General features: G+C 43.5%; 1 protein-coding gene across 1 annotated transcript; it reads right to left on the reverse strand.

Annotated features, from left to right (window-relative positions):
- Nucleotides 1–386: 386 nt before the first annotated feature.
- On the reverse strand, nt 387–24005 carry LOC147880378 (DDT domain-containing protein PTM-like). Its single transcript, XM_087370416.1, has 11 exons — nt 22733–24005; nt 21843–22514; nt 15323–16421; nt 14919–15213; nt 14612–14736; nt 13769–14265; nt 12740–12768; nt 11768–12520; nt 1532–2557; nt 1185–1366; nt 387–1063 (listed from the first exon to the last, which is right to left on the reverse strand). The coding sequence occupies exons 1-10, from the start codon at nt 23764–23766 to the stop codon at nt 1311–1313; spliced, it is 5586 nt and encodes a 1861-aa protein (XP_087226542.1). The 5' UTR covers nt 23767–24005; the 3' UTR covers nt 387–1063; nt 1185–1310.
- Nucleotides 24006–25345: the final 1340 nt, after the last annotated feature.

Raw genomic sequence — 25345 nt, forward strand, 5'->3', positions numbered from 1 at the left:
TACAGACGTACTGTGCTTGAACTGAAAAAGGTGGGCCAAGACCAAAGCAAATGATACTCTTGATGGCCGGTTCAAATTGCACCAAAGGTTTTATGAACCACCAAACCACCACCTCTTCACATGGACCAGAGGAAGGCCCATACCCATCCACCTACCCGCCCCTGCCCACGCAATTGGATATCCTCTTTGATCCTTGTACAAACATGCTCTTAATCGAACCAAATCATCTAAAAGCAACCTTGTCATTGCTTAGTCCAAAAAAATATTCATTTGAAATCATAAGCCTCTAGTGATGAACTGAACAAATAAAACACCGCATTTTCTGATGCTTTAAAGCAGAGTTGCAACAATGCAATCCTCCTTATATCTTAATATGAAGACTTCCTTATAAAGGTAAAAGGAGACAGCATGAAATGGTAGATAGTAGCCCGTTTTCAAAATCGTTACTGTACAAGTAGCATAAAAATTGTGCTGAGGGTCTAACCAACAGCACTGACAGTTGAGTAAATGAACTTCAACTACCTGTCAAAGAACCTCACTCACCTGAAAAGAATGCATCCTTTTACAAGTGGAAAGACCTTGCAGTTTTCCCTTACAATCAGCACAAGAACTGAATTTCCTGGTGCTTTGCTAGGCCTCCACAGTTCAAATTAATGCAAAAAGGCTGCCTTCATTGCAAAAAGGCTCAGGAAGCCATGCGGAAATTAACAATTGAATGTGTCAAATCAAGGACATTTGGGACGATCGCAATTTTGTTGGCCCTTGAGGTACATTAAGATCTTTGTGGGAGAGCCATCTTAATGTCCTCAAAACTCAAAAGCATGGGAGCCGGGAATTAAGCCACTGTACAAAGTATATAAAGTGATGATGAGTATCATCTGCCACAACCAACTCTCCAATATATTTGTCAGACCCTTCCTACTGAGAAAGCTAGCGTAATTGTAGAAGACATATCGCAGGTTGGTTTAGCCTTCAACAAGGTACCACAGAGTTGGCCCAACCAGGAAAGGATGCTACACCGATACATAAATCTGTGCTTGATCCTGTGGCTTCTCCAAAGACTCTGCAGTGAAACAAAGCTTCGTCAATGCCAGGATTTACATGAAATTAACCAAACTACACATTGCATGACAACACAAATTACGATGGCCGACATCCAGTAATGCCCACAGAAATCGTGATACCTTAAGATGCCCATGAGATACGCCGCAAGACCATACAAGGCTAGACAAATCATAGCCTTAGTCCAAATTCCTTGAACACAAGTCACATTCTGACGCTTCCCACTATAACCATGCAGCTGACTCACATCAAGATTGAAGCAGTATACGGGAGTCAACCAGCTGCATGCAATCAGCCAAATTTTCTGCACAGAAACAAAAATCTATGTAATTGATTTGAGCATACTTGGGATACTTGACCAGTAAGTTTACAAGAACAAAATCATATGCTTTAAACCTGAGTGCTAATCATGATCATAAAAATCTAACAACCAGTAAGGTGGATTACACCAGATTCGTAAAACCAGTACCTTGACCTTGGAAAAATCCACTTTTACAAGCATTGCATGCCCAGCCATGAGCTGTCCATGTGCCTACAGGTGACCAATCAAGGCACTGTTGATGAACAGCAATCCCGCACCCAATGCACTGCAAATCGAGTCCTACCAAGCCCTTAAAACAAATAGTGCATGTTATCTTCCCTGATTCTTCCGCTGCAGTAGTAGTTACATTGTCATTTATATTTTGAATCCCAAATGTGTCAATGGATTCAAGACCGTCAATTACAGCATTAGGGTCAGACATTTCAAACCAGCCATGACCAAAATCCATTGCAAACTTAGCAAGTTCTTCAACATGATCATCCTCAGAAGATAGAAGTTCGGTAAAGGAAAGAGTAGCTCTGGGAAAATTTGCAGTATTCCAAACATAACTGGAATCTTCTACTGATGAAATCTTGTTGACTGGAGTTATCTCAGAACCAGCAACAGTCTCCTCCTTAATCTGGTCATACCCTTCCGGGAGGATGCAACTATCTTCACTGAGAAGCTGTCCAAAACTTGTTAGAGGACTTCCAAAACCTGTTTCAAATCCATCTTCAGACAACGGGACACAATTTTGAAACCCAAGTGTGGCAAATTCTGAGGCCGCTTCCTCGAGCAGAGGTGAGGCCGGAGTAGAGTTACAAGCTCTTGAATTACAGTTCTCATAACCAGGCTGAAATTCAACCTGAGATTCCTGTGTCACAAGTTGCATAGTTGGCATGCATGTATCAGAAGGAATCACATGCAGTGGCTGCTCTTGATCTTGGTCCAAAGGCGGATCCAGAGTCTCTTTTCTTTCAGTGAAACCAAGGTGCAGAGGCTTCTTTGCTTCTGTATCAGTTCCTCTACCATCACCTTGATGTACCAACTGTTGTATACTTCTTTTCTTACTTTTATGTTTTGTACCATAAGGACAAGAAGGGCTGCTTTTCTTTCGACATTTGTGACACTTGTATAACAAAACTTCATTGAGATTCTCCTCAGTGACTCCAATTGCATCCCCATGAAACCACACTGCAAAACACACATTTGGTCAGAACTTATCACAGAGTTTAAGCACAAAACTAAACTAATATATACCTAGATGAATCCAAGAACATTCCCAAACTCATCCGCTAAAAACACACATAGTGCAGTTTCAATCTCATGATAGTCACTCACAAGGTTGAAAACCATAAACTCCATCATGCATAGCAGGGACTAGCTACTATGACATCCCCACTGACGTCATCAGTGCCCAACAGTGGGTGTAGACCATAGTATAAAAATATGCTCTCACACATACAAATCCACACACCCACACATACTTGAGCATCCATTTATACAAAGTCTTCGTACTGAGTTTCTGTCGGCACTCCGGAGGTGAAGGGCAGACTCAGCCATGATGAAGGCTAGCACTAAAGGAGAATGCTAATCAAAAGGTAGTCCAAAATCTCTTCATTCAAGCTACAACTGCTTGTGAAGTCTAAACATTTTCATTTTAGTCTCTCCCCAACGAGCATCTAAATCTAAATCTAGCTGATAGGGCAACGCACCATTTAAGATAGAAAGAATTATCACAATACCAGCAGGCCGCAACTTGGACGAAAACTTCACAAGGTGAAATTTGCATGTCCGCTAATACGACAGAAGCATATACCTAGATGAATCCAGGAACATTCCCAAACTCATCCTCTAAAAACACACATAGTGCAGTTTCAATCTCATGATAGTCACTCACAAGGTTGAAAACCATAAACTCCATCATGCATAGCAGGGACTAGTCACTCACATAGCAGTTTCAATCTCATGATAGTCACTCACAAAACTAAACTAATACCAAATGCATCATTTTAAGAGTGCAGTTTTTAGCCTTATGCTAACTCACCCAACAACATAGCAAACCATTAAGCCTGTCATGCATAGCAGAGATCACTCGATGTAAGCACCATTCCACAAACAAAAGCCCTTTCACACTTGCATTCTGTGGAAGAGAGTTTCGCAAAAGTTGTATCCACATTTCTGCATACACAACCGTTCATCCAGATAATTCACTCCAAAGGAAGAAATATTCACAAAAATTAGGTCATTTCGCAGCATAGATCCAAACATATGTCTGGAGTTTCTAGCGTTTGCGAGTATAATATGTTGGCAAAGGTTTGTTAGCTTCTACAGGTTGATAGCATGCGTGGCTCAAACCCTGCTCTCCTACCTTCCTCACCATAAGAGTGCAAAAACCCGTAGAATACATGTCATCTTCAATTTGTGCGGACCCATGAACATCAATGATTAAAGTTCAATACACATTCAAATAGACTATATAGAATGTACCTCGGTAGTCTGCCCAAGGTTTTAGAGAAGTTATATTGAATGTACTGTTAGAAATTGGGGCATCTCATGAGTAGATCTCGTGAGAGGGCGTTTTTGTGGGTATGCCCACCCCTTTCACGCTAGATTAGGGAAAGAGGTGAAGCCTCCCTGTAGGCTAGTGGCCCCATTGGCCCAGGTTTGCAGGCAGGTGGGCCAGCCCAGCCGCCTAGCAGCCCTTTTATAGGGCTGGGGCTGGCCCTAGGTCAGCCAACTTTCCAGTCGGCTCTAGGGCTGCCTAGGGTCGGATGCTACTGGCTACGGTTGACTGGCCTGCCGCCCTATTTATAGGGCAAGCCTTTCCCCTTATCGTATCATCTCATGTGAGCAGTTTTCGTTTTCCCTTCTTTTTGGTGTTCTCCACCCCTCTCTCTCTCTCTCTCTCTCTCTCTCTCTCTCTCTCTCTCTCTCTCTGCTTTGGCCCTTTCACACTCGCATGCCACGCTGGCACAGGACCAAGAGAGGGCTGTTACAGACGCAATCTGTTCAGGGTGATTGTGACGTGTTTGCTGCAAGGGTTTCTGACTAATTTACTGCTGTGATTTCTTCTATCCCTCAACGATCTGCTACAGCATCACCCCTTTGCTGTGTACCAGTCCGTAACGCCAGGATCACCGCCGATGGTGCTACACGTTCAAGTGCCAGTCAACTTCATTTTCCGGGTATCGGAGGCTGTTTTGAGGAGCTCCAGCCCACGCAATCAGCAGGAGCAGGTCAGGAGCATTGATTGGCAAGGCAGGCTGGGTGGTTTGTACATGGCGTGGCCAATGAAAGGGGTAAGCAGCAGGGTATCATTTTTAGCCACATTTCCCACCCACCCTTATTGCATCGCGCATGGCTTAAACCATTTCCTGTGTCTTGACCAAGATCATATAGATCCGGCAGGAACCATTTCTTTTTGTTAGGATCAGAAGCAGAGGTATTAAGGAAGGACTAGTACCCGGGTGGTCAAGCTTCTATGGCCCCTCGAAGGAAAAGAACAAGTTGAATGGAGCAAAGTTCACTCACTTGAAACTACAGCTCAAGATTCGGTTCAGCTTGTTCAGGGGTTTGAGAAGAAACCTGAGCATCCTTCCAATCCCAAGAAGTGGACCAGGATCAAGGGGATGAGTTTCAAGAAGAGCTTGCTGAATGGGTAGACAAAGACTCGAAGGCAAATTTCATCCTTGTGAGCACTTTCACGGAGGAGATTTCTGACTATATACCTAGATGAATCCGAGAACATTCCCAAACTCATCCTTTAAAAACACAACATAGTGCAGTTTCAATCTCATGATAGTCACTCACAAGGTTGAAAACCATAAACTCCATCATGCATAGCAGGGACTAGCTACTATGACATCCCCACTGACGTCATCAGCGCCCAACAGTGGGTGTAGACCATAGTATAAAAATATGCTCTCACACATACATGATCTCTCCGGCCTTAGGGTGCCAGGCCGCAGCTAGTTAGTTAGACTTCAATGATCTGTCTTCTCTATTGCTCGAAGAGGAGTAAGTACTTTTGTCCCAGGACAAGTTGCAAGTCACTACAAAGGAGGTCAACACATCCCTTTCATCTCAAGAGAAGACCATGAAGAACCGGAGCAGGTGCTACAAGTGTGGCAAAAGAGGCCATTTGGCAAAGGAGTGCAAGTCCAAGGCTAAGTCTCAGGATCAAGACTCGTCATCAGACTTTGATCAATCAAGAGGTTCCAAGGCTACAGCGACAAAGACTATCAAGGACCAAAAGATAGTACCAACTTTCGGACATTGAGGTGTTTCCCCCACAAGTCACAGCCAAAAAGGGTGTGTGGGCAGGGGAAAGGGCTACTTCTACTCCTAATCAGTTGAAAATCTGACAAGCAAGGTTACAGTGTGTATAGCTATGGACCAGATGTGTTTACGGTTCATTAAATGCTGTTGCAGTGATTAGGGACCGAGGAGTTTTGAGTTCATTATCAGAGAATACAGTATGTGATAAGTTCATTTGCTTAGATACTAGACGTGGTGTGTTCCACTGTTCATATACCTAGATAAATCCAGGAACATTCCCAAACTCATCCTCTAACAACACAACATAGTGCAGTTTCAATCTCATGATAGTCACTCACAAGGTTGAAAACCATAAACTACATCATGCATAGCAGGGACTAGTATGACATCCCCACTGACGTCATCAACGCCCAACAGTGGGTGTAGACCATAGTATAAAAATATGCTCTCACACATACAAATCCACACACCCACCAATCCCGCACAAGCAATTGTTTTGTCAGTAGGGATGTTGTATTTGATGAATCCTCCACTATGCCTTTGCTGGACTGTCAAAAACAGCCCGTTGTTGATGCCTCAAACCTATTTGACAGCTTGATGTCTTTGTTTCCGTTAGATGCTCATGATGATGTCACTTCCTCCTCCATTTGCAGCCACATGTGCAGCATGATATTCAGCCCCATTTACAGCCTGATATGCCTCAGCTTGATAAGAACATTGTGCACAGGGCTCTTGACCAAAAAAGAGCTGAAATACAAGAACCTAGAAAGGTCCCCCGTTGGCTCCTTGACACATTAAAAGACAGCAAACAAGATACTCCTCTGCCAGCCCGTACTAGAGCAATTGTATGCAAAAAGCATGCTAATTTGGTTGCTTGTGCATTGGTTGCTATAGCATGCAATGGAGAGCCATTTTGCCATACGGATGCCTTTTAGAATGATTGTTGGTTGAAGGCTATGCAAGCTGAATTGGATTCTATCTATCAGAATAACACTTGGGAGTTATGTGACTTGCCTCCTCGCTAGAATGTCATTGAAACTAAGTGGGTTATAAGATTAAACGGAAAGTTGATGGTTCAGTGGACCGTTGCTAAGGGCTATGCTCAGCAGCAAGGCATTGATTTTAAGGAGACTTTTGCCCCCACTTCCAAGATCACTACTATCCGCATTGTTATTGCCTTTACTGCCCACTTTCATTGGGAGGTACATCAGCTTGATATCAAGACAGCTTTCCTTCATGGGCATTTGCAAGAAGAGGTCTATAATTTCCAACCTCTTGGTTTTGAGGTTGAAGGTTCTGAAAGCAAGGTATGCCGCTTAAAGAAAGTCTTGTATGGATTGAGGATACATGCTCATTTGCTTACCCTTGGCTTTCAAAACAGCCCTAGTGAGGCTACCCTTTACATCTGCAAGAGAGGGACAGATTTGCTGATTTTACAGCTCGATGTGGATGACATTGCTTGTGAATGGGACACATGCTGAGCAAATTGCAACTTTTAAGCTTGACTTGCAAAAGACATTCGCTATGTCTGATCTTGGTCTTTTGCATTACGATCTAGGCATTCAATTTGCTAGTAGTGGAGGGGGCATTTTGATGTCACAATCCAAGTATATTGGACAGCTTTTGCACCGTTTTCAGTTTGAGCATTGCAAGCCAGTATCCACACCATTAGAGCCTGGTTTTCACTTCTCTTCTGAGGATGGCACTGGTGCATGTGATGTCACTCTCTATCAACAAGTAGTTGGTTGTTTGATTTACTTATAGCATACGAGACCCGATCTTTAGTATGCTGGGTCATAGTTGAGTACATATATGCACAACCCCTCTACGCACCATTGGTAAGCCGTGAAGCGTGTCTTCAAGTATCTCAAAGGCACTCAGCATTTGGGCCTCCTTTATGAGGCTATTCTTCGTTGTTATGCATGGATTCAGTGATAGTGATTGGGCTGGCTGTTCGGACACCTGTGTGTCACATAGTGGCAACTCTATTTCATGCTTGGGACTTCATGCATCTCTTGGTTCAGCAAGAAGCATACTACAGTTGCTACTTCTAGCTGCGAGGCTGAGTACAAAGCAACTTTTACAACTACAGTGAAGTGTGTTTCGCTCCGGAAGTTTACTTGTAAATCTTCATGCATGTCAGACTACTCGTACTCTTCAAAGATAGTCAGAGTGCTTTGGCTGTTGCATGAAATGTAGTTTTCCATGCCCGCACAAAGCATATTGAGGTTCAATATCACTATGTCAAACAAAGATTATCAACAAGTGATATTCAGTTGTCTTATGTTCCCACTGAAGACAACTTGACAAAACTTTTTACGAAGGCTCTTCCTCGATCTAAGTTTGAAGCTTTTTAACAAGCTTTAAACTTAGTACCTTTTGTGACTTGATCTGTTGTACTCTGTACAGTCATAGGTTGCTATATCCGTATGAAATGAACATGTGCAACCATGACATTAGATATTCAAGTATCCTAAGCCATGTCCAAGATACTTCAGCCCATACCATGGAGGGCCATTCTATGGTCTATCCATAAGTGCCACTCATTCCTTGGTATGTGCCTTGTAGGCCTAGATACAATCAGTTAGGTCAATTGGTACACTTAGTACATGTACCACTTAGGACAATTAGGACACTTATAACTAGATGAATCCAAGAACATTCCCAAACTCATCCTCTAAAAACACAGCATAGTGCAGTTTCAATCTCAGTTTTAATCTCATGATAGTCACTTAAAAGATTGAGAACTATAAACTCCATCACGCATAGCAAGGACTAGCTACTATGACATACCCACTTATGTCATCAGCGCCCAACAATGGGTGTAGACCATAGTATAAAAATATGCTCACACATACAAATCCAGACACCCACACATACTTGAGCATCCATTTATACAAAGTCTTTGTACTAAGTTTTTGTCGACACTCCAGAGGAGAAGGGCAAACTCGGCCATGACAAAGGCTAGCACTAAAGGAGAAGGAGAATCAAAAAGTAGTCCAAATCTCTTCATTCAAGCTATAACAACTTGTGAAGTCTAAACCATTTCAATTTAGTCCCTTCCAAACGAGCATCTAAATCTGGCTGATAAGGCAACCCACCATTTATATACCTCGATAAATCCATGAACATTCCCAAACTCATCCTCTAAAAACACAACACAGTGGAGTTTAAATCTCACGATAGTCACTCATAAGATTGAAAACCATAAACTCCATCACGCATAGCAAGGACTAGCTACTATGACATCCCCACTGACATCATCAGCGCCCAACACTGGGTGTAGACTATAGTATAAAAATATGCTCTCACACATACAAATCCACACACCCACACATACTTGAGCATCCATTTATACAAAGTCCTCGTACTCAGTTTCTGTTGGCACTCCGGAGGTGAAGGACAGGCTCAACCATGACGAAGGCTAGCACTAAAGGATAGAAAGAATTATCACAATACCAGCAGGCCGTAACTCCCTCTGAATCTGAGTCAGACTCCTTTTTGTTTTTCTGATCCGCCTTTTTCTTTTTGCAGTCCTTTGCAAAATGTCCTGGCGTATCACAGTAGAAGCACTTCTTCTTCTGCTTCTTCTGCTTTCTTTTAGAAGTCCCCTCGTCGTCAAAGTCGTCTTTCTTGGACTTGCCACTGTTAGCGGAATCCTTCGCCCGCATCGCCTTGTCATCTTTGTCCTCGTTGTAGAGCTTCTCCCGAGCTTCCTCCTGTGGCAGTAATGGACCCAACTCCTCAGACGTCAGCGGTTTGGTCCTCTGTCCTGCTGTCACAGCTGTAACAAAGCTCTTGAAACTCCGAGACAGTCTCCTCAGTATCATCAAGGCCAAATGGCACGAGTCTGTCTTCTGACCAACTGCTGCTAGCTGATCCCTCACCACCTTGACCTTCGTCAAATGGCTATGTACCGTATCTCCTTCCATATCAAGATTCTAGAGTTGATGTTGAAGAAGCAAAATCCGGGAGGTGTTATCTGTCTCATACAGATCCTTCAGGGTGGCCCACGCCTCTACTGACGTCTCGACCAACTGGATATGTGGAAGAACAAAGTCCGCCATAGTCCCTATGATTATTGCCATGGCTTGGGCATCTCTGTCTTCCCAAGCTTCGAGTTCCTCTCTGTCTACTGTCATGACTATCTCCCCTTTCCTGTCTACCATGTCCTCCGGCTTCAACTCTACTCCCGTGGTCAGTTTCCACAACTTTCGAGCCACTAAATGACTCCGGATCTTCACTTTCCACATCGGGTAATTAGTCCCATCCAGTTTCCCAGACTCTCCAAATTTAGGAATAGTGAAAGAGAGAACTGGGGGAGGAGGAAGGGAAAGCAGGGGCTGAAGAGGTTGTAGAGATCGACATCTCTGCCGTTTATACCACACAGCAAAGTCAACCAAACTCAATTTCAGTAGACCAGAACTTTGAACGCACTTGACTGAACCTGAGTCACCCTCCTTCTCGCAAGGGCACAATCCTCCAGTCGTGGAAGTCGATTCCCAAGAGCTTCTGAATCAAGGTCGTCCTTCAGCAAGCTCCCTGCCTTCAGGCTCCCACACCTATGAGCCTCCTACTTGGGCTCTGATACCATGTTAGAAATGACCCAACACAGGATACACACAGCGGAAGACTTTGTAATGCCCAGGAGCTCACACAGTGTAGTGTGGGTGTGGAATCACAAACTTCTTTACTTATGTGCATTCAATAGATGTGTAGACTCATCAATAGACAATGAACCGGTCAGATAGAGAAACCACCAAAATATATATATTTCCATCCAAAACTATGGACACAATACAAGAAAGAAAGATCCAGAGTCCCACCAATGGTGTCCCTATTCTACTTGTAAGCCTCCTATATGAGGAGAAGAAAGCCCCCTATTCTACTTGAAAGAGACTTCCTGGAGAGGCATCTTCATCCACTTAGCATTGGGCCGAAAAAGTAAGTTCACTTGCGGGTGGACATTGAGGAGGGTGTTAGATATCAATGCTTCACTCTCGTATAACTACGCGGGAACCAACTAACTCTACTTGTACGCCTCCTATTCTACTTATAAGCCTCCTATATGAGGAGAAGGCATTTGAGTAGCTCGATTATCGGTAGGTCCTGATTTGAACACCAGATGGGGATCATGTGTGACCTGATGACTGGACGGCTTCAGATAGAGTTAACACACTGCCAATTAGGCTACATGCAAGTGCGGGAAGGCATCCCATGACTGATCGCACTGAGAGTAGACGGAGCATTTTCCGGGACAACCCACTCGGACTGCGGGGCCCGTTTGGAGCCCCAAATGATCCCGCATGACTTTGAGCCGAACGGTGACCGTAGGATAGTTCCTCTATTCTGCACCACGGTTTTAACATGTGGTCGGTGACCTATTTCGAGACCAACCTCCAGTCGACCGTTTTGGGCCGATTGGGTCAGTCTCCCAATTAGGTCTAACCGACTACGACTGGTGGCTATATAAGAGCAAGCCCGTGAAGCCCATCATCATCACTGGCTACAACAACCCTAATTCCTTAGCATCGAGCCTCCGTCCTCTACTGTTTCCAGCACGCCATCGAAGCTTCTCACACAAGAGCGCACGGTTGGGAGGCAGCGCCATCTATTGTATCAATTTTACAGTAATCAAATTTTTGATTCTCCATACTATCTGCTTTTCTCTCTTGCATACGAGATCCTGTTATCTATTGAGCACAGACGTTGTATTGTTTTCTTACATATATCAGGAATATGCGCAACTCATCCCAATTTATAAACGTTCATAACACATATGGACCACAACTATGCCACGTGTCCCAGAAGTTCCCACACACCTACACCTCAAGATTGTTTGTTTCTAATTATTTCACTTAAGCCTCAAACAATACTAAGGAGTGTTTTGCATCATTATCACAATATCCAGCTGGCAACTTAGACTAAAACCAAATTGACATGATACAATTGCACTCAGATGTGTATTAGAAACATCAAGCCGTAAATCTATCTTTACATTTCATTTGCATTGCTTCAAGATGTAAGCTGCAAGTATGAAAGCTGTATAAAAATCCCTGCCTACAGAAAGTTTACAGGCTTGCCTTGCTAAACTACCTAGGAAAAGGGGAGAAGAAATCATACAGGGGCAATATTCGCATCTGATGTAAAGAAGATCAGCTCTGTACTGTCCTCGGCAGATGAAGCATTTAGGACGGACACAAGTCTGTCCAGCAGGGAGCACGAGCTTGTCTTGGCCAAGCTCTCTGGGCTCCATGCCATTTCTTCTCCAGAAAACTCCTTCAGATGGCAGGTTCTTTTCCGATCTCCTGTGTAACATACTCGGGGTTCTAGAAGAGATCTGAGAATCCTGTTGCTGTGAAAGCTGTGATTGATGGTCTGGAACAACAGCTTTCCTTTCAAAACTGGCTTCTTGCTTTCCTGTATTAGAATTGGAATAGCTCCCTGCCATATCTGAAACTACCTGAGACCGTCCCTCCTTCTTTGGAAGCTTCCAACGGAAACTTAGCCGTGGTTCTTCAGAGCTGCATCTTGGGGCATCTGACGAGGTATGTGATGAGCCATAATTTGTTAGCTCGTTCTTTGGAAACCGAACAGAGGCACTCAACGGTTGCTTTAGCTTTAGAGCAACCGTATCTGAGGTTACTGGTGACTGTCCATTCTTTGGCAGCTTACAAGAGAACCTTAACTGCTGTTTTACAGAAAAATCTGCCACTGTCTCTGAAGTACTCTTTGGCAGCTGACAAGAGCCACTTGATTGACTAAGCTGTCTTGATTTGGTCTCAGCAGCCACTTTCAAGCATCCGCGGCATATGTGCTTCGGCTCATGCACTTCTGGCAGTTTTGCTGCTACTGTGCAATCCTTATGAAAAGGCCCTATAACACCAACACAATCAATGCATGTTAGGTGCACAATTCATTATTCACCTCCCATAAGCATCTGCACTTGCTCCACCGACAATAACAGAGAAATAATTTTCAACTGGAGATTGCATCATGCTACTAAGCTTATATGTGCATTACAGGATGCCCAGGGGAGAAGCAGCAGCCCTAATAGTCCTTTTCAAAAAAATGCTACTAGGAACAAAGATTTACCTTTGCACACACGACACTGCACCGCCATGCTGTCAACAAGAGGAAAAAAATAACACAAGCATCAGTTTCCTGCAGCAAGTTGCATATTTTAATATAATAAGTCTGTACATCCTTGCATATATGCAAAAATATGTGCATGTATATGTACGCTTGTGTGTACATGTGCACCAAATGCATGTGCATGTCGGCGTGCAACAACAGGTGTTTGTATGCATGTATATAAGGATGTATGAGGCTCTGTGTTGGTTTATATAAACACATGATCAGAGAGAAATATAGTTACACCAAAAGTTTGAAAGCTCCAAATGTTAGATCTTTGTAGATGATTTAATGTGACTAGGAAGCATCCAGGATGCCCACAAAACCAACCCCCTTGTTTCAACCACACTTCCCCTCCAAGAAGTTTCAAGCTTTTTCGTAAGGCATGTGATTACAATTCTCATAATTCAGCAAGCATCATGGCACATTGGATCATTAATTTATTGTGCAAAGAAACATACATAAAAACATAATTGCCCAATCATTTTGCAGACTCTTGCATATAACTGTGCACACGCACTCACCCCCCCACCCCTGCGTGCACATGTGCATGCAGGCACAGGAGCACGCATGCACCTAGGCGTGCTTGCAGACACAAATGTGCCCACACAATAGACACGCATGTGGCACACGTGTGTGGGGGGTACACATACGTACGTACATGTATAGGTACATATGTACGTGGGGGTGTGCACACGTGCACGCACACACCCACACATACACACGTATATGCCGCACATGCGTGCACACACACATGTATATGCCCAAACTCAGCTTGATTTACGCCTTGCCATACAAGCTATCAACTCCCTCATGGATGGTAGGAGCTAGCTACTTATCATCTGTATCTGCCCAGGACTACATGCCAAGCATTGTAAAAATACTAACAAGATGTCAACGTATACGAAGCAATCAAGATGAGAGAACAACCCTTGATGATAATCGACACAATTGCTTACAAAGAGATCCACTTCTTCAAGGGAAACCCACCTGACAAGAACTTTCACGTTGCAGAATTTGCATGTTAATGAAATGCTCAGCTTTGCTGGTGTCAATAATCCAGCCCTCTCCCTGAGAAAATTGAACACGTCTTTCTTAAGAACCTTTGTAGTGTTAATATGTTGCTTTTGTAGGAGAGGCAACTTTGGTAATTTGCTTTGCCGAAGCAGACGATCACTCTCTTCAAATTCTTTCAACAAAGAGAGTGGCACTTGCCGTTCATCCACCCACATCTCCTTTTCCCCACTACTCTGCACTGACCCTTTCAGAACTTGCTCTATTTGAACAAAGTTCTGTTGCGAGCCTTGGTTTAGGCTCAACACAGAATCTACCAAATAGAAAGTTACACCCTCTTTGACTGATTTGGCACGAATAGCAGGCTTTCTTTCTCCCACCATCTCATCACCCTCGCATTTGCTGCCTACTGGGGGTAACTCAACACTTGAAGCAAGATCATCCCATCGCAGCCGAGCATCCAAACATCGGACCTGGATATTCCAAACACATTGCATAATGTGAGTAGGCATTCAGATAAAGCAGAAAATTTGGAAACAAGAGAGAAGTTTAGTATAGTTAGATACTACAATATCTATCTAGAGGAATTCAGGAACGTGCCCAAACTCATCCTCTCATTTTTGAAGTGTGGTTTCAACCTCATGACACCCACAAGCATGGCAGGACTAGCTACCAAGACATTCCCACCAATGTCTCAGTGCCCATTGGTGGGTGTAGACAAGAGCATAAACTCATGCTCTCACACACACACTATGTACACATATGAGCATTTATTTACACAAAGTTGTTTGCTGCTTCACCAAATAATACATTAACAACCTGAACTGCAAGCTCTGCAATGGTGCAGGCTGACTGAGTTCTTGCACGCCACGCACATAGTTTACTTCGTTTAGGGATTTCCCCTCCATCAGTATAGCTCAGCCCCACAATCCTCTTCAACCCACCTGCAAAAAAAGAAAGACAATCACAAATCCAACATTTTGAGTGATGGCTGCGTTGCTCGATCTGACCTTAAAACAAAGAAAAAAGACCAATGCTTCCAGAGCATCCTTGAAAGAGAGGAGATAAGGGGGTATCCTGCAATACAATACTGAAGCAAATAAAAAGGAAGAGGGAACCTAGATACCTTGACGCCCCACTTTCCTTGCCACCTTCTTTGGTAGGATAGCCCAACCTGACACCCTATAAGCAACTTTCCCACGCCGCCACCACTGAATTGTCCCCAAGGCATTACCATTCCTTCTTGAGAGTCTTCTTCTAGAGGTACCAGATCTACGGGAAGATTTTCTGCTAGACCCCTTTCTTATGGGAGCATCATTGGCAGTTAAAGCAGCTGAACCCCCTAAGGACATAGGAGGAGTATCTTCCAGACATTTTGACCAATCTTCAGAGAAAACAACTGAGCGTAGGTTGGCCTCCAGCTGTCAACAAGATAAAATCAATATCCTGAGTTGTGAAAAATCCAGAAACTAAGAAGGATTTCGCACATTGAAATAGAAATTTTAAATAAAAGCCTTTCAGCTAACGTACTTCCAATAATGCAGTCCTCACTTCACAAACAGACACTGCCTGTTCAAGCTTCTTACGCCACAGCTTTCTGAAATATATATTTTCCCATGGTCCAGACAGTACGCTACGTAGACTATCTTCAATGTGAAGTAGATATCCAGCAACCGCAGGAAGATGGCCCGGACCACACTTAGTTGGACGGATGCCACCAGCAACACGTGCAGCACCAGCCGCAAGATGTGTAGCAACTTGGTTTATTAGGCATCCTCTTTTCAAATTGGAATTACTGCAGCAAAAGCACCACCCACACCTTTCTTTAGGAACTTCCATCAATTTTTTCTTTAAACTAGGCCAGCAAAAGCATAGAGGCGCCTGATAAAAAGCTTTAAGTTGCTCAGCAGTAGTTGTTGCTCTTGTTTTCTTTTTTAATCCCTTGCTCTCTGAAGGTAAGGTCTCTTCGGCAGTTATCAATGCCAGATTGGCTGCCGCTGTAGCTGCAGTATCGCCAAGACGATAATGATTTATGTAAATACCTGATTTGTGAAATTGATCAGGTTGTGAATACTCCCGTGAACCTCCAGTCAGAAACCTGCCTTTAGTATCTCTGTCAATAACCTTTTGAGCAAGATATGGATCTTGATCAACAGGCTGACCACTTGATTGCTTGTTTAGACTAACATTTAAGGTCAATGCCATTCTTCCTTCCAATGTCTGCCTATCAGATGAGACGGTTACTGCACAGGGTGTAGATTCTGAAGTATGGTTATCAGTTGCCTTTGGTGGCCCAACAGTAGACTCTGATGTAACAGGGGGTACTACTTCTTTCAGATCTGAGTCATTATTCAGGGCCACATCTTTAAGATCCGACTCGTTATTCAATCGGTCACCCGGATTATCTGAACCTGAAACCAACCCAAGAGTCTCACCCAAGTCCTCCTGAGTTTCTTTTTGTGAATCGGAGACACTTGACCTTCTGACAGGTATGTTCCAATGCTCACGTATGGCCTTTGCGACCTTATTACAAAACGGCTTCAAGATCTCCAAAGTTCCAAGCACTTCTTCAATAGCATCTGTATTGTAATACTTGTAGCAACTTTTGGATTCATCAATCAACTGTATCCTGCAAATATCAGACATTATTTAGTAACAGACCACTACTTTGAAGCCAACTTCAGTCAATAACACAAAACTTTACTAGAAACTTGTATGGCCTCTAAAGGTCTTTCAAATCTACGTGAATACAAAAATGAACCTATGCAACAACAATCTTATTCTATTAAGTTGTCAAATTACTTCAATTTGACTCTTTAATGGCTTCTAGAGCGTGAAGTAAACTCTACCACTAAGAGCAACTCTTTCAAAGAAGATTAACCTATAGAATGGATATCCGCAGATGGAATTCTTTCCCATCTATCATCTATGAGAAGTTCCGAAAGCATTTGCTGCCAATACGACACACAAGAGGCGTTTTTTCAAAAAACTGCTAGAAGACGCTTGCTCGGTTCACAAGAGCCTTTCTTAGAAAAACATGTGCTGGGACAGTAAGATATGCACAGGTCAGGTGTGAGTTGATGACGCATGGGCGATTCAATTGTGTGCTAGCTCGGAAGCAGGCCAATTCTATAGCAATACCTGCAATTTGTGGCCAAAGATCAACTGTGCGCTGCCACATTCAGTTTGAAGATAGTAGATCGTGATTTACAAAGATGTATGTGTGGCTGAGAAAAGATATGATAGCAAGCTACGCTTGGCAAGGCTTTCCTAAAATTGGGTGAAGTTTGCATGCAAAAGAAGTTACTCTTTTAAAAGCCCCTTTGTGGCTTGACATTTCTGAATATAGGTGGGTGTGGGTGTGGGTGTGGGTGTGGGTGGGTGGATGGGTGGGTGGGTGGGTGGGTGGGTTGTGTGAGAGAGAGAGAAAGACAAGCCCTTGTTTTTCTTAAAGAATTCAATATATACCTTTGTAAGACTAGAATAAGTCCAATCGTACAAATTTATAATTTTTGTTGTTCTAAAGATCAAAAATCTACAAAGAAAATAAAAGAGAAAATGAAAGAGAAGAAAAAAGAGGTAAACAAAAACTTTTATGAAAAACAAAAGGAAGACATACTTAGCAAGCAAAGCAACACTTATGTCGTCATCAGAGAAAATGAAAGAGAAGTAAAAAGAGGTAAACAAAAACTTTTATGAAAAACAAAAGGAAGACATACTTAGCAAGCAAAGCAACACTTATGTCGTCATCAGTGCCCAAGCATAAGCAGCTATACTGGGTTTCTAAAGACCCGCGGAGTCTCTTGGGCAGTTTGGATTGCAGTGTCATGCCTACATCTGCAGTAAATATGGCTATGTCAATCCTTTCAGTGCTGAATTCCTGCCAAAGGTGCTGGTGATGCAAAAACATCAACTCAAATGCCAAAATGAGCAAATCTCTTCCATATTTCCACACACGTGGATTTTATTGCCAGATTCAGACATGTCACATGCATTTCATGCTCCTCTGACCTAAAAGCCTAAAGATTAAGGGAAAGGGACGTGCATGCCTAAAGTTAAGGAAAAGCATGCCTAAACTTTTGGGAAAGCACAATAGTTACCAGGGGCAACGCTGTTCCCCCTTCCAGAGCGGAGGGTGTCATTCCGAAGGAAGGAAAAACTAGAACATTCCCAGAACACCATGCAAGCCCGGAACACCAAGGGAAAACGTTCCACCATTCTCGAAACACATTCCAGAATGTGTTCCCATGCAATCAATGGCGTTCCGAGCTTTGGCATGGCACGCGACTGGTAAAACAAGCTGAAACTGTTCATTTAGGCCCATTTCTATGCTCTCACTGCTTCTCAGCCCTTGCTCCAGCCTATACTAACCTCTCAAACCGGACTACACTCCCTCCTACCCATTCACCCCTCAATCCAATGACTCCACTCTCTACTAGACTCTCAACCCTCACAGATCAGTCCACCCCCAACCCCCTTTCTCTCACAGCAGAACCCACCCGCAACGCCCTTTGTTTCCATATTTTGGTATGTTTCCATGTGATCTGATGGTGTCATATGGCATGTTCCCGTTCCGCTTGTTAGAGAAAGAGTGGGAGCTGGGAGCAGGGAGCTTGCGAGCAAGGAAGCAAAGAGCAGAATCTTGCTGCTCTGATACCAAATGTTAGAGAGAGAGAGTGGGAGCAAGAGGGCTGAGCGTTGTGCTTGCAATAGATGAAGTTAAGAAGTACAACAAAAGGGAAAGGTTTTGTCTAAGTGACAAAACCTTATCCTTCACTAACCGTAGTTAGTGAACTAACTGTGGTTAGGGGGAAAACCTCAAATGAGGTAAAAGTGCCCCTAACCTACTTATTACATTACATTGGTAACTGCTAGAATATAATAATAATTCTAACACCGCTAGCTCGAAACGTTCCCCTTTCTAGCATCACACCTTCCTATTCCCTAGTAACTATGGAAAGCACATGCACAGCCTAAACTTTGGGAAATCACATGCACAGCCTAAACTTTGGGGGAAGCAAATGCAGGCCCGAAATTTGGGAAAAGTAAAAACTTTGGGCAAAGAAAATGCATGCCTAAACTTTAGGTAAAATGTCTAAACTTCAACGAAAGCACATGCATGGCTGAATTTTAGGAACTTCCATGCCTAAATTTAGATGGGACAGGTTGATTTAACAATAAGGGGCTCCATGTGACCCAATGATTGTGTGACTTCCTATTATTTGCAAGTCTACTAATCACAACCTTTCGGCGAAGATATTTCGGTTTGCTGTCCCCATTATGTTTAGCTAAATCGACTAATTAAAGCCCTACAAATTGTATCCATCTACAAAATTCATCCTGGCACTATTTTTTTTATGTAACTTCATAAGACTATTCCACAAAACCACAATGGATTTGATCTAACCTCATACCACGTATTGGATCCTACTAAGGTTCAATGATGGACCCAAGTGGATAAATCAAATCAAGGTTGGTCTATGGTGGTTTGGGACACTACAAATACTATCAATAGACACATCAAAATTATTGGGTAGTGGAATCTATAACTATAGTCCATGGACAAAAAGGTTGGTATATGCTTCTACATACCTTCATAAGACTAGAATGTATCCAATCTTACAAATTAAACGCTTTTATAAACAAGCGAAAGAACCAATGAAAGAAGAAGGTTTGTATAACTTCATAAGAAAATCTACACTTATGTCCCCTCATAAGTTCGCAAGCATAAGCTTCCCTTTGAGTTTCAAAAGATTTTGAAATCTCTCAAGTAAACCCAATGCTACTAAGTTTCGAAATTCCAACCCAAAGTGTACGTGCACGGCAAGAGAGAGAGAGAGAGAGAGGTTTTATGTCACGGCACAAACCAAGAGCCAAAACGACTCATCACATGTCGATCAAGGATCGAAAACTTATCTTAAAAGATTTTCTTGGATTTGAAAAACTTGAAGCCTTTCGGATTGCAGTTCCAATAATGGTTTACAAGGTCTTGATTCAATGTTTGGCATGGTTGCATGGGGCGCTAGTTTGCAAAAGATATATACTATCTAGTAACATGATCCATTAGGTTATGCATCATATTTGAGAGTTTTTTTAAATAATATTCATGTATTGTATATTGATTTGTCTCAACCTCTTGAGCTTAGATTCTCTCTCATGGGAGTAGGGTAAGTTGACTCCATGATTGCGGGGAGAGGAAGGCTTAACAAGAAGTAACAAAGGTTTAATCTCAAATGTCATGGTCTGGTCACTTCTTGAGACAAATGTAAGGATAGCTAAGAGTTACTTTATGATAGCCTTACGGTTTACCAAAGTATGATATACCTTTGTACGACTAGAGAATATCCAATCATACAAATTTAGAAATTTTGTTATTCTAAAGTCCAAAAATCTACACATAAAATAAAAGAGAACAAAAGAGAAGGGATGCCATGGCATTCTATGTCTTGCCCGCACTTCAGATGCGCGGGAACATGAAGGGAAAGTCAAAAACAAGGGGTAGACCAGAAGGGGCGAGAGGACAAGCAGACAACTCACCCGCAAAATGCCAAGGAATACATTCCCAAAAAGCCCTTGCTCTCTCGCGGATAGCTAAGAGTTACTTTATGATAGCCTTACGGTTTACCAAAGTATGATATACCTTTGTACAACTAGAATATATCCAATCATACAATTTTAGAAAATTTGTTATTCTAAAGTCCAAAAATCTACACATAAAATAAAAGAGAACAAAAGAGAAGGGATGCCATGGCATTCTATGTCTTGCCCGCACTTCAGATGCGCGGGAACATGAAGGGGAAGACAAAAACAAGGGGTAGACCAGAAGGGGTGAGAGGGTAAGCAGACAACTCACCCGCAAAATGCCAAGGAATACCGATGTTGATCTTAGAACATACCAATGTTGTATATCATTCATCTATAAAGGGACTTGGGCTGCAAAAAGCCCTTGCTCTCTCGCCTTGCCTCACTTCAGCACTCAAAACTCCCTAAGTTCTCCAAGTCCTATCTAACTATATATACCTTTGTAAGACTAGAATAAGTCCAATCATACAAATTAAGATTTTTTGTTGTTCTAAAGACCAAAAATCTACACTGAAAATAAAAGAGAAAATGAAAGAGAAGAAAAAAGAGGTAAACAAAAACTTTTATGGAAAACAAAAGGAGACATACTTAGCAAGCAAAGCAACACTTATGTCATCATCAATGCCCAAGCATAAGCAGCTATACTGGGTTTCTAACTCCCTAAGTTCTCCAAGTCTTGTCTACCTAAGCTCTTAGCGCACCTCTCATCTCTCTCAAAATCTCATTTGACATCTCAGTTTGCCCCCACTTTCAAACCCCACTCCACCTTTCTTTCCCTCTTGCAAAAGCTTCCCCTTGTCTCACCATCTCCTCCTCCTCCCTCTATTTCTTTCCCTCTTCAAGCTTCCCCTTCTCTCACCTTTTTTGCCAGAGATGCTGTAAAGTGTATTCAAAGCCTCAATTTAAAAGTAGTAAAACATATTCCCTTTCAATCAACTATCCTAGAACAAGGTCCGATGAGTGCCATCAAGTTTGCACTGCATGAGCAAAAAGACCAAATGAGCAGAATAATATTCTTCTAAAAAGAGAAACAACGTGAACGAATGAGAGAAGGTGAAACTAACAATACTTACGCCACCCTAAGCTCTTAGCGCACCTCTCATCTCTCTCAAAATCTCATTTGACATCTCAGTTTGCCCCCTCTTTCAAACCCCACTCCACCTTTCTTTCCCTCTTGCAAAAGCTTCCCCTTCTCTCATCATCTCCTCCTCCTCCCTCTATTTCTTTCCCTCTTCAAGCTTCCCCTTCTCTCACCTTTTTTGCCAGAGATGCTGTAAAGTGTATTCAAAGCCTCAATTTAAAAGTAGTAAAACATATTCCCTTTCAATCAACTATCCTAGAACAAGGTCCAATGAGTGTCATCAAGTTTGCACTGCATGAGCAAAAAGACCAAATGAGCAGAATAATATTCTTCTAAAAAGAAAAACAACGTGAACGAATGAGAGAAGGTGGAACTAACAATACTTACACCAAAAGGTATCCACATGTTGACATAAAAGTTCGATTATATGGATCTATGCCCAGCAAGTGTGCTCCTCTCAAACCCTCCACACGTCTGGATCGCTTTCCACCAACCTTTCCCACAATACACTCTGGACAAAACCAGTCCCCTGGAGGAAGAGATGCTCTTGAAATCCCTACACACCTACTATGATAGGCAGCAGGACACCCATCACAGCAAATCAAATTTCCATCCATTCCACATAGAACACACTCGTCACTATTCCAGTCCTGCGTATCTAGCGGTTTCATTTCACCCTCTGCCTCAACTGAAGATCTTGTGGCAGAGCGTCTAGTCCTTCTGGGCAAAGCCTCATCTTTTAAGAACTCCTGGCCCTCCACTGAGGCATCTGTTGCCTTAACAATGGACCTCCTCTTCTCTTTCAGCCTGCTTTGGCTTGTGCATTCCAGCTCTCGGGTATCAATTTCTGCCCTTATCTCTTCTGTTTCCATAACCTGATCACAAAGGAAGCCCAGGACAGCAAGCTTGGTCTTTACAGCCACATTGTAATACTCACACTCCAGTAATCCAAGAGCTCTTATCCGTTCGCCGTACAATTTGCCAAAACCATAATTGACTAAGAAAACCATCAGAAAAGAGGGCCACGTTATATTATCTAGCAGGTTCCAATCTGGTTGCCTGAAGACGAAGGTCAAAAAAAAAAAGATTCATAAGCATTGTGGTTGTCAAAGAACTCATCAAGTTCAACGACAAGTTTATCTACACCTATGAATGGGGTGTTCTTTGCTACAAGGCATCTCGAGCTTTTATCGCTGTATTTTCTACCTCTTCAGTATTGTACTCTAATACACATGCTTCTTGAAGAAAGCGTATGAGAAACCAAGCTGATAACGCACCTGAGACAATTCCTGGCCTCTCGTGAGCTCTCTTTTGAGAGTCTCTGAAGATGCCTTCTCAATGCTTGCAGGAGGCTGAGATGTACGGAGTCAATCAAACTATTGGGAGTGTTTGCAGTTAGCGCCATAACAAAATCTTCTAGGCAGAAGGGACTTAAGAATAGAGCACGGCTGAAAGACCTCAAGAAACTGTAAACAGCAAACACCTCCGCCATCAGCTCTTCTGACAACACGAAATCTCCAGACGAAGAAGGCAATGGTTGCAATGCAGGCAGATCTAACTCTTCAAAATCCTTTGCATGAACCACAACTGAACTTTCCTCGTCCGAGCTTTCCGAAGATACCAAGCCATCGTCGGAGCTTACAACCTCAAACTCGCTAGATTCTTCGTCCTCAATCTCAGATTCGTCATCAGAGCTTTCCTGAAGCTTTTGCCCTCTCTTGACCTTATTACGGCGGAAGCTGTAGCCATTCGAACACTTGGATTTCGTCGGAGGACGAGATTCCTCCACATCTTCGGTTTCATCTCGCCTCTTTCGTTTACTGTTACGCCTTGTAGGTTGCTGCACGTCTCCGTCCACCGGTCGTTCTTCTTCCTCCTCTCCTTCTGGACCCGTGGATTCTTCTTCCCCCCTATTACATTTAGCACTTTGAACAGACTGCCTTCCCCGGTTTCTACGATCCAATTCTTCAGACGGTTCCAAGTCCGACGATCTTCGACTTGCAGATTCCTGCCTTCGGCGTTTGGTTTCCTTCCTAGAGCGAGACGGTTTTCCTTTGTTCAGACCTCGCGGCCTCTTTCTGGCCGACGCCACACCGTCCGCGGGATCAACGAGAATACGCTGGATTTCGTGAGCCTCCAACTCCTCGCGGTCACCATCGTCATAGACAATCTTGTAGAAACGACGGGAAGGGAGGTAAGAAGTGACGGTACCGGAGAATTTACCGAAGCCTTTGAAAAGCTTTTGGACGCGGCGACCGACGAGGGAGGGGGAAGTGAGGTGGGAGTCAGGGGGATTTTTCGTGGAGACCATGGTGAAGGGAAAGGCGGTTAGGGAAAAGAGAGGGGAGGGAAGGGAAAGGGGAGAGGGGAGGGAGGAAATAGGGCAGGAGGAGGAGGAGGAGGAGGAGGAGCAAAGGGGGGATTGAGAAGGGTAGGCTAGGGTTGAAGAGGAGAAGAGAAGGGGTGGAATGCTTTTCAGAGTTATAACACCAAAGACAAAAAGGAATATCAAAGGTAGGAGGAGGAGAAGTCATAGTTGACGGGGGAAGAAGAGCCCCCCCTCCCCCCGCTTCTCTCTCTCTCTCACACACAAAATACAGAGTGCCCCCTCCTTTTATCCTCTCCTCTCCCCCCACCACAACACACACACACACACACACACATCCTCACTCACACTTTTTCAAGCCTTCTACTTTTCCCCCCCCCCCTTCATAGCTCCTCACCCCTTCTTGCCCCTCCCTCCCCTGCCTTCCACTATTTGATGACAAAGGGGGAATGCTTTTCAGATTTATAAGAAAGACAAAAGGGCACGTGAAAGGTCGAAGTAGTCAGAGTCATAGCTGATGAGGGAAGAAGAGATGGAGGTACAGAGCTCAACCTCCCCCCCCGTGCACTCAACCCCCTCACACACACAGCCCCTACTCCCCCTTTTATCCTCTCCTCTCCCCCACAACAAGTGAGACACACACACACATCCAAAGTCAAATACACATATACATCCAAACTGAACACACGCACACACACCCCCAAACTCAACATTTTAAACATTCTACATTTGTCGCTTCACAACTTCTCGACCCTCGATGCCCCTCTGACAACTCCAACTTTACTCTTCCGGTATTAGATGAAAGTGTGGACATGACTAGGGGCACAATTGAAGGAAGGGAAGGGGGTTTATGCTCAAGTCAACAAGTTACCATTCCTATCAAATGCAAGTTATAAGAAAGACAAAAAAGGTAGGAGAAGTAGGAGTCATAGTTGACAAGGGAAGAGCGAGGGTGTATGGAGGGAAAGAGCACAAGGACTCCCCCCCCAAACAACACACACACCCCCCTCTCAGGGTGCCTCCTAGCAAACTCAACAAATGCTCACTTCTCCCCCTTGTTATGATGTCCTCCGACAACCCCCACAACAAGACACACACATCCAAACTCAACATTTTAGGCAGTCTAAATTCCCCCCTTCTGGATTCCCCTTTCAGAGCTTCTTAACCCTTAGTGCCCCTCTCATAGCTGTTGCTTTACCCTTCCACTATTTGATGAAGTATGCAAACGATAGGGGGCACAGTTTAAGGAAGGGAAAGGCGTTTGGGCTCAAATCAACAATTTACCCTTCCTATGAAATGCCGATTTTCACAACCCTCCTCAACTTGGGTTTTAAACAAGGCACAAATCAACCACAAGGCTCCCCTTTTCCGCCTTTTATCCTCTCATCTCCCCCACAATAACACGCATGCACAACATTTTAAGCATTCTGAATTTCCCCCCTTTATTTCTCCTTTTAGAGCTTCTCAACCTTAGTGCCCCTCTCAGAGCTACTTTGCCCTTCCACTCTCTAATGAAGTGTGGACACAACAGAGGGCATGATTGAAAGAAGGGAAGGGGGTCTGG

Source organism: Dipteris shenzhenensis, chromosome 32 (genome assembly GCF_047967505.1).
Source record: "Dipteris shenzhenensis isolate YYH24624 ecotype China chromosome 32, Dip_SZ_1.0, whole genome shotgun sequence".
NCBI lineage: Eukaryota > Viridiplantae > Streptophyta > Polypodiopsida > Gleicheniales > Dipteridaceae > Dipteris > Dipteris shenzhenensis.